The 10725-nt window shown below is 40.3% G+C and overlaps 1 protein-coding gene across 4 annotated transcripts in view; it reads right to left on the bottom strand.

Annotated features, from left to right (window-relative positions):
- ATAD2B (ATPase family AAA domain containing 2B) overlaps nt 1-10725 on the bottom strand; it is a 215152-nt gene that overhangs the window by 68694 nt on the left and 135733 nt on the right. For all 4 annotated transcript variants that reach the window (XR_013345548.1, XM_077812465.1, XM_077812463.1 and 1 more), the window contains exons 25-27: nt 8802-9497; nt 1197-1324; nt 273-401 (exon numbers count right to left, since the gene is read on the bottom strand). Coding sequence is in view for 3 of the 4 variants with exons in the window: in XM_077812465.1 (XP_077668591.1) it covers nt 273-401; nt 1197-1324; nt 8802-9497 (953 nt within the window). In the remaining variant the exon portion in view is untranslated. The remainder of the gene's footprint in view (nt 1-272; nt 402-1196; nt 1325-8801; nt 9498-10725) is intronic.

The raw sequence follows: 10725 nt of genomic DNA, 5'->3' as shown, positions 1-10725 counted from the left end.
GTTCTTTAAAATAGCATTTAATGAGACAGAAACAGACACAACCCAGGATGGGTTTGATTGTTTGCAAGGGAAAAATAGGGAGATTGGGTCATACAAGAAACTAATGTTCACTGTGTTCCTTAAGCCATTATTGCACCAAGTTTCTTTTTATCTTTAGTAAATACAGTTTTCAAAAGAGGATTTCAAATGTGCACCAGTTAATACAGAAATATTGCTACCCAAATTCTATTGCAAAATTCAGATGAGAAATAAGAGAAATTGTAAAACTTTACCTCTACAAGTTGTGATTTGTCATAATCTTTACGGTGCCGATAGATGCATTGACTAAGGAGTGAGTACAGCCTCTCAAGTTGGTCAACAGTCAGGTCGTTACTTCTCTTAACCAACAAATCCAGTAGTTTCTGTTAAGAAGAAAAATATAACACAAAGAATCAAGTTTTTCATATATTCATTCTTGAAATCTGTTTGAGACTAATTATTACATTTAATTGTTTATGGACAAAGCAGAAATGTGCTAGAAGCATATTTTATATTCCAAACAAGAACATGGTTCAGTATGTAAATAATATAACTGCTGTCAACAACCTGAAGAGCAGATAACTCTTAATAGAGATCTTCTTTACATTTGTTTGTTTCAGTATGCAGAGATTCTCTAATTACTACACTTATGGAAAACATATTCACACTTGGGAGAAGCTCTCTGTAAACATTCAAAACCCTTCTTAAAAAAAACTCTCCTTTGTTGTGATGCCTACACACACAAAAAACTTGATGTGGGTGGGGAGGAAGAGAGCGGATGTTAACTCCACTTCACCAATCAAACACAACCACATCATCAACCCCTGTTACCGCATAATCATGTCTGCACAAACTGCATTGGAAACACTGGACTGGACTGTTATATCATAATTATTAAAAAGCTTTTATATGTATATTTATTACTGTATCTGCAGATACAGCAGTAAGATACAAATGGGTATTTAACAATTTTGTTATGTGGTCACTAATTAAATAAAAATTGCTGGATAAAGAAAATCTTTAAAAGATAATGCTGACAGAAAAGATTATACTTTCTGCGGTATAAAATAACGGAAGTGGTCTTCACAATATTCTGTACAGAGTATAAAAATATCTTCCATGGTGTTTGAAAAGAGTTGGTACTGGTAATTATTAAATTTACTTCTCAATACCATTACCTTTAATCTGTCATGGTCAACAACTAGAGGGGGTAGAAAATCCAATGGTTCCTCTGGAACTTGCTCCAGACTTTCAGGTTTTGGGGGCTCCAAAGTGACTTTTCGAGATTTCTTAAGTTTCGATACACCTGCAGTTTGGATGCAAAATTATGGCACATGAGGAACAACTGAAAATATTAAAGTACAATATTTATTAAATGTAACACATTTCTAATAGTCTTTCAAATACAATGACCCATACAAACCCCCACTAAAACAGCTAATGGCATTTATATAGTCCATACCACCATATTATCGAGGCACTGAAATTAAGATTTGACCTTGTGTTACTACTGACAGCTGTAAATAGGACAGAATCATTTGTACACAACACCCTGGTTTTGGAAACCTGGCTGAAAATATAAGAAGGTAATTAGAATTTACTATTAAAGCAGCTACCTCCCATCAAAGTCAACAGCCGATCATCTAGTCTGACCTGCTGCTTAACACAGGTCACTCATTTCTGCATCCAGCCCATAATTTCTGGTTGAAATACTGCATACTGAAGCACAATCTTTACTGAAAGACAGTGTTGGAGAATCCACCACTTTCCACAACAAGATGTTCCAATGTTTAATTACCCTCACTATTAAAAGGGTACATCTTATTTAAAGTCTGAATTTGACTAGCTCCAGTTTATTCAGCTTCCAGTCACTGGTACTTGTTGTCATTGGTCTACTGTACTAATTTCTTCTCCCTTCAGTTCCCCTTGAGCCCCTTCAACATACTTCATACCGGGGCATAGCCACAGGTGGGCCTGGGTGGGCAGTGGCCCATCCACTTAGCATCCAGGCCACCCCACAGCCTCGGCTCTGTCCTGGGCCTTGCCCTGCTCTGTCCACCTATCCGGCGCTCCTGCCGGGGAGTGGAGTCAGGGCATGGAGGCTTGTCACACTCTACCAGCCGGGGAGAGGGAGTGCTTGCCCCACTTCGGCCACCTGGTGCTCCAGCCAGAGAGCAGGGTCAGGAACTTGCTAAGTTCCACCCACCTGGCGCACCTGCCGGGGCTGGGCAGGTGGATTGGGGCAAGCCTACGCGTCCCAACCCCACTCTCAGGCTGGAGTGCCGGGTGGGCGGGCGGAGAGGGGCAAGCCCCTGCACTCCGACCCCACATCCAGGCTAGAGCGATGGTGGGGAGGGCAGAGTGGAGAAAGCTCCCATGGTCCCACCCCACTCCCCGGAAGGAGTGCCGGGTGGGTGGAGCAGGTGGAGGCGCAGGGGTGCCCATTTTTCCGGGGCCCCAGGTTGGCCCAGGGGCTAATCCACCACTGGGAGGAGGGCGACTGAGTGGGTATCCGGCGGCTCTAGAGGAGATCTTCAAAAAAGGTAGGCCTGCCATCTGGGGGGAGCCGGGCCAGTGTGAGAAGAGAGACCTGGAAGAGAGCCGTGAGCACTGGAAAGTAGCATCTCCTCCCGGAGCTCGATGCGTGCCCGAGGCGCCCCTGGCCAGAGGGTCCATCCATTGCCCCCTGCAAAGCAGGCTGCAGGGGGTTGGGGAGAGGCAGGCCCTCCATTCCTTCTGCCTTCCCAGCCCCCCCACCCCGTAATTGCCCACCCACCCAAAGTCGTGGTCCACTCATATATCCCATGCTGGTTACTCCACTGCTTCACACCTTTGAGATCCTTTGCCATAGAACCATTCTTCGAGGCAAAAAGCTAGACAAAAGGACTGCCTTTAGAGCCAAGTCAGCATTGTTTCTTAATGGCTCAGAGGGGACAATGTTTAGTTGACTATTTTTCTGGAGTTAGAAATTTAGATACGACACAAACTGAAGCTAAAAAGGCTATAATGTACTCAACTGTCACTTGCCTATGAAGGACTAAACCTGAGAAGTGCAGAACACCAGTAACTTTCATTAGACCTCAATAGGAATTATGGATGCTCAGCATTGGGCCCTAAAGTTGTGCTTGTCAGTGGTAGCAACCTTAGTTTGTGAGATATTTTCAGTCTGATATCTGGGATTGTTCCATGGACCTTCCAACAAACCTTAATGCTTCTTTTTTAAAGAAGCCCAGTATTTTTCAAATTTTTGTCTAAGTTCTCAGAGGAGTCTATCAAAAGTAGCTAAAAAATCGTTTGCAATGAGTTATATACTCATCTTGTTTAATTTGATTTATTAAAAAATGTTTTAAATCAGGCTTTTGAAGAACACACACGATGGAAAGTGTTGACTCATGTACTTTTTCACTCTTACTGTCACCAGACATCATGATTCAGGTCAACCAAAAGATTTCACGATATGTTAAATTCACCAAACTGTTTCAGTAGAAAAAATAATCCAAACAAGTTGAAACATTTCATATTATAGCAGTCTCAGATGATGACCCAGCACATATTGTTCATTTTAAGAACACTTTCACTTCAGATCTGACAAAATGCAAAGAAGGTACCAATGTGAGATTTCTAAAGATAGCTACAGCACTCAACCCAAGATTTAAGAATCTGAAGTGCCTTCCAAAATCTGAGAGGGACGAGGTGTGGAGCATGCTTTCAGAAATCTTAAAAGAGCAACACTTCAATGCAGAAACTACAGAACCCGAACAAACAAAAAAGAAAATCAACCTTCTGCTGGTGGCATCTGACTCAGAAGATGAAAATGAATATGCGTCGAACCGCACTGCTTTGGATCGTTATCAAGCAGAACCCGTCATCAGCATGTAAGCATTTCCTCTGAAAAGGTGGCTGAAGCATGAAGGGACATATGAATCTTTAGAGCATCTGGCACGTAAATATCTTGGGATGCCAGCTACAACTGTGCCATGCAAACACCTGTAGTTACTTTCAGGTAACACTGTAAACAAGAAGCGGGCAGCACTATCTCCTGCAAATGTAAACAAACTTGTTTGTCTGCGTGAATGACTGAACAAGAAGTAGGACTGAGTGGACATGCAGGCTCTAAAATTTTAAATTGTTTTATTTTTGAGTGCAGTTATTTTTTTGTACATAATTCTACATTTGTAAATTCAACTTTCATGATAAAGAGACTGCCCTACATTATTTGTAATAGGTGAATTGAATAACACTTTCTTTTGTTTTTTACTGTGCAAAGTATTTGTAATCAAAATAATATAAAGTGAGCACTGTATACTTTGTATTCTATATGGCAATTGAAATCAGTATTTGAAAATGTAGAAAACATCCAAAAATATTTAAATAAATGGTATTCTATTATTCTTTAATCGCGTGATTAATAGCGAGATTAATTTTTTTAAATCGTGCGATTAATCACGATTAATTTTTGTAATCACTTGACATCCCTAATTATGGCACTAAATTGATCCTAATGTTCTTTTGCTAAATGGTCAACAACAGCATTAAACTTCTGGTTATTCAGATAGTCATATTTCGATATCAGCGTTTCATGATTTGCAATCCTAATCTGTAATGTGACCAAAGAGGAGCTTTTATGACCAAAATGGTCTGGACACCCTTTCTGGTCCTTGTTATATGGGGTAGCTTTAGGAATATGCTGTCTGCACCTTTCATTAACTGTGTTCAGGACCAGAGAATTTGGTGTCAGGTGTAAAAACAAAAAACTCAGGATCCCTGGCCCAAGTGTAGTATTTTTTAATTGGCACTCTTGCAGGTAGGGTGTGCTGCTGGAATTTGGCCCTTTGGTCTTGGCTGGCTCAAGGAGAGCTTCATTAAATTGGAAGTGCCACCAGTGCTGAAGCAGAAGTATGTAATATGTCCAGACGTTAGTGATGGGAATCCTGGATTTCTTCCAAGGGAATTTGAAGCGTGTTCACTATCTGCTTCAGTAGGTCCTGGAACTGCTGAAAGTCATCAGCTAATGGTGATGGTGGAAGCATTACTCCCTAATCAGGTGATGAAGAAGAGATATTTGTACGGTGAGTGACCTCCTTGTCCACCTTCGCCCCTTGCTTCACAAAGATCTCCTTTGCTGATTCAGCATGGAGGAGAGGGATGGAAGGTACCGGAAAATGAGGTCTTTTATGCTCCTTATGAGACTGAATTTGGGACACTGAAAACTGCAGATAGTACACTGCCCATGGGTCCCAATAAGGCCAAAGAGGAGGCTCACAAGGCATGGGAGGAGGTAGCCATTGCTAATGATCCCAAGTATTAACAGGCAGAGATCTTGTATCATGCCTGCCTTCCTTCCATCTGCAGAGAATAACATCTCCTTGAGCAAATACTATTATTTGAGCAAATAAACTGGAAAGCCTTGAACAGAAAGCTCTGAGTCTGACTACGAATGCTCTTCTACATATTGTAAAGGAAGTCACAACAGTTCTTTCTGAATGGTAGAAATTGGGAAGTAGTGCGTCTCAATACAACATGCGCAGCTGGTGACTTAGCAGCTCTCAGTACCGAAAGATGTTCGGAAGTCACAAGGAGGGGAGACTCATGCTCATGAGGGTACTCCTCATGAGGGAACTCCTGTGGTACTTGGAAGATGGTACAGGCATTGAAGTTGTTCTTGATGTCACTGTCCGAGGTGATGATCATGGGTCTGAGGGTACTGCAGATTCCAGTGAGGCTGCTCTCTTACTAGCATAGGCTCTGATGACAGCCACAGTAGGAGTCTTTGATACCACACCCTTTATCAGCAAGGAATGGGACTTAGATAAAGTCCTAAGAGTGCTTCATGGTACCCAAAGTACTTGGAGCCTCAACAACATTCCTCACAGGGCCCTGAGGTCTCTGGTTCCTGAATCTTCTTTAAGAAAGAACTTTACGTTCTCCTTCACTTACCTGACCCCCCTCCTTTGTCTTTGAGCGGGAAGCACTCTGTACCGATGAAGCGATTATAGGTACCTCGCTGATGGAGAGTGTCAGAGACCAGGATCTCAATGCTGCCTTCACCTTGGAAGCTCTCGTAAACATGATCTCAATGTAGACAGGACATTAACGGAAGCAGAGGGCTCCTGTTCAGGGGGTTTCCTGTCCCCAGGTCTGAAGTCAGTCTTAAGGCTTTCGCCATCACGAACACTCTATACTTAATTGCCCTGTTTTTGTGGGATCGTCCCTTAAAACAAGTGCAAATATTCCACTTGCTGGGGATATGTGAGTCTCCCAAGCAATATGCTGAAAACATTTATCGCTGACGGGAATCACTTTTCAACAAGAGAGGCACGTTTTAAAATCTGGGGAGCCTGGTATCCCAGATACAAGAAAAAAAACCTGACACCTCAGTAAGGGAAAACACACACACAAAAATTCCCCCTGAAAAGAAGGGAATAACAGTTCCAACAACTATAAAGTACTAAGAATCTTATAAACTAACTAGAGAACTAACACTATATACTACATTCTAACTCTAAAGAGAACAACAGGCACACACTAAACTATCTCTGGTCAAACGTGGTTGAGAAAAAACTTAAGGCTGTTTACCCAGGCTGCGCTACATTGCCTTGGTACAGGGCATGGAGATGTGACGGACACATGTGCAGGCTGAACAGGCAATGTTACCAAAAATCTCCAGTCAAATTTTTCCATGGGTGAAATTTTAAAAATGTAGGGAGAAGTATGGATAAATGTGGAATTCTCACAAACCTACAGTAAGTTTAAGCCACTGAAATCGTTGGTTTAATGGTGTCACGCTCCCAGACACATTTCTGCGAAAAGTAAAGATACTTTTATATTTTTTTTCCCCCACATGTAGATAGAAGATAAAACAACAACTCTGCTGGAGGTTAGACAAGTAGATGGATATATTATTTAAAGTAAAAACTTGAGAAAAAAGTTTTAAGTTTAAAAAATAAATTATACTTTGTTTTAAAGTATATTGAATCATGTCATTTACGATACCAAAAGTTTGCTGAAGCTTTGTGCATTGAGATTTTTATAAAATGCACAGGTTCCTTTTTTTAATATATAAACATGAAGGTTCAACCAATGCATAGTATTCGTCTTCACTTTCACGATGATGTATATTTTCCTAAAAGTTAATTATGTTCTTAAAAAAAAACTGTACAGTTCAAAGGCACCTATGAAAAAGCTCAACTTCAAAACTGAGCCCTTAATTCCCAACAATAATTTTCAAGTCACTGCAGAAGTGGGTCTGTTATATCTCCTCTATAGAGCAACATCAAATTGTTTAACTTCTAAGGAAAGTGCAGATGCAAGACATTCTCCAAATCTCTCCACCTGATTAAACCAAATTTCTCATTTTTCCTCCCAAGCCCTCCCTTCTCCAACATTATACGTAAAATTTTAATATCTTTTGACACCAAAGCTTGAAATCTCTGTCATATTTGACTTTTCACTCCTCCTTCCACATCCAAGCATTTGCAAAATCCTAGTGGTTCTCTCTCTACAACATCTCCCAAAATTTACTCTTCTCTCTCTTTATAGCTACTGCTGATCCTGTCCTGCCATAGGTTCTCTCTTGCCACAACTATTCAACCCACCTCTCTTCTTAAAATACTGATTGTTGCTTTGGATTTCTTCAGTCTATACATAATTAAATTTCTAAAAGTATTTTCGACCCCTATTACTCAGGCCACATTGCCCCCAGTTTGAGTCCCTTCACTGGCTACCACTTGCCTTCCACATCAAGTAGAAGATTGTATTCCTAACCTACAAGGCCCTCAAAAATCCACTCCTCTTGACAAATCAGCACTTTTTCCTGTTCATCTTCTCATGTATACTGCCTTGCTCAAGTTTCTAATCTACACATACTCTTCATCTCCTATCACTTATTACTGTACCTTATTCCATGCTACTCTTTATCCTTGGAAAACACTTCCAAACCTTATACACTGAGGAATAACGACACCTATAATTTAAAAACCTTTGTTAAAACTCATTTCTTTTGCAAACCCTAACACTAACCTTTTAAAGATATATTGTTCTTCTACCTATTTATGAAACAGCTAACAAAAAAGCAGGCAAGCGAATGAACAGCTTTCCCCCGCCCCCAGGAAACTGTGGGCCCTAAGGGATTGTTGTTTCTCTGCTTTTATTCACCATTATCCTTCCCACCTCTTTGTTGTCCTTTCTCTACAACGTCTGTCTATCTATTGATTGATTGTAAACTGTTCCCAGCAGGGATCATCACTTGGAAAGCAACATGTATACCTCAGGCAAAAAGCTTTTGTTTCAAATTTTTTACAAATATTCTACTCTTAACCTGATTTCATCAAAATCCTTCAAATTTGCAATAAGGAAATCCTGCAAGATTATGTATGTTCTATATTTTATTGAATTAAAACCGAAACAGTGACACTGTAAATGCCTAGATCAGAAAGCACTATGAACCCACAACATACTAACGTCCCATACTAACAGTGGGAGGAATCTTTAAAAAAAGATTTTTTTCAGTATCACAAAATGTTACCTGTATATTTGCAGTTTCCCCACAGAAACCATACAAAAGCATATAGAACATTGTCAATACTAAGGTAGACTTATTTATCTAAGGAAATGTGACCAAAAATGGCATTTACTATGGCATTATAAGAATATTAGATGTTCAAAACGTCCAGGCTGCAGTTCACAAAACACACTACTCACCTGCTATTGCAACAAAGTATACCCATCTACATTTACTTTTGCATTAATCTCAGTACTGGACGTACTGAAAACGTAAACCATACCTTCTTTTTCTGGTTCAATATCTTTAGTCTCAACGTCTGTGCTGCTCAGTGGTGTCTTTTCATTATTGCTGTATTGTGGTACTTCAGTATTAGACTGTTTCACCAAATCAGCTCCCTGATTTTCACCAGAAGCTTCTGTTTTTTCCTTTGGCTGATCTTCAGACACAGCTTTTTGCTCATTACGAGACAAATCACTGTCACATACTGAAACATTAACTGGTTCTGCTTTACCATTCTGACATTCTGGAACAGCTATCCCCTCTAAGCTGTGTGCCTCACCGTTCACACAGTCCCACTTAGATGGAGACTCCTTCCTTGATTCCTTTTCAGCATTCACAGTAAGACAGTCATTTACTAACAGGGATTCATTTGAACTCTCTTCTTCTGTTGATGCAAAACTGTTTTCTTTCCCTACTGTCCCATTGTTAAGTCTCTGCTCTGCATCTATATCCATGATATCACAAGAGGACTCATCATTTGTCATAGACAGATCTCCCATTTCCTCTCCATTCTCCTCAATGCAGTCTGTGCTGATTTCTAGCTCCCCATTCTCCAGCAGCTTCCTGCCATCCCCATGTTTTTCATCATCAGCAAATTTTGCATCATCTTCATCTTTCTTCAAATTGTTGACTTTTCTCTTTTTAATAATGCCTTTACCCCACTGCGAACGTCGTCTTGATTTCCTCCTTATTCGAACTGAATTGGAAGAGACAGAAAACATGTCACTTTTAAATGCACACACATCTGCAACACATGCATCAGGATAATTGACTACAAACTAACAAAAAGAAAAGGAGTACTTGTGGCACCTTAGAGACTAACAAATTTATTTGCCCATAAGCTTTTGTGATGAGCTACAGCATGAGCTACAAAAGCTTATGCTCATATAAATTGGTTAGTCTCTAAGGTGCCACAAGTACTCCTTTTCTTTTTGCGAATACAGACTAACACAGCTGTTACTCTGATACATCCTAACAGACACCTACCATTCCCAAACTTTCCACGGGGCGGGGGGGTGTTCAAATTAGCATTGAGCTAATTCTGCTCCCACTGAAATCAACAGAAAATGAACTCCCACTGGCTTCAATGAGAGCAGAGTCAGGCCAATGCCGATCACTTCTGAAAGTTCCACCCATCGTGGATATTTTACACTTAACCAAGTATGCAGGAAGCACTGATTAAATTAATTGGTAAGGCCACTCCTTTTTCCTTCATCACATTCTTCATGAAAACCCACTTCTATTTAGACCACTAAATATCAGACAGATAATTATAGCTGTGTGATGAAGAATTTGAGGAAAGCCAATTTTTACTCCACTTTTTTTTTTTTAAACTCTTTCAGATGACTTGGAACTATTATGTTGTGCAAGAATTAAGCTGCATAACCTCATGACCTTAGTTTCATTACCCTTGTCCTCCTCCCTCCTACTGTATACTTTGTTTCAACTTAGATTATATACTGTCTGGGATGGGGCAGTGTCTTCTAAGTGTGTATGTGCACTGTGTCTAGGACAATGGGACCCCAATCTCGAAAAGTGTTTTTGCTGATTTTCCTAATAGAAACTTCAAACAATAGCTCAGGAAGAGTATTCACCTGTAATGTTGAATTTCAGTGTTCCTTGTAAGAGCACAGATGATGAGAAAAAGTGTATTTTAGTAGACTGAGCAAAGACTGGCAGATGGGAACTCCTGGATTCCAATTCCTGCTCTGATACAGATTACTTATGCTCTTTGGCAAGTTATAACCACTTTGCAAAAGATTTTCCACCTAAAAATGGGGGCTGCTACACTTAAAGTTGTCACATTGTTTTTTCTGGAGAGATACTGTCAGCACAAATCAGTATTAAGGGGAAGCTCTCTCAAAGTGACAGTCTTTCAAAATGAAAAAAACTAAGTCCATTAACTATACCTACCCACCTCACTG

The sequence above is a fragment of the Eretmochelys imbricata genome, chromosome 3, assembly GCF_965152235.1.
Source record: "Eretmochelys imbricata isolate rEreImb1 chromosome 3, rEreImb1.hap1, whole genome shotgun sequence".
NCBI classification, from domain to species: Eukaryota; Metazoa; Chordata; order Testudines; family Cheloniidae; genus Eretmochelys; species Eretmochelys imbricata.
Note: the sequence above shows the minus strand (reverse complement) of the source record. Positions and strands in the feature narration are given on the sequence as shown.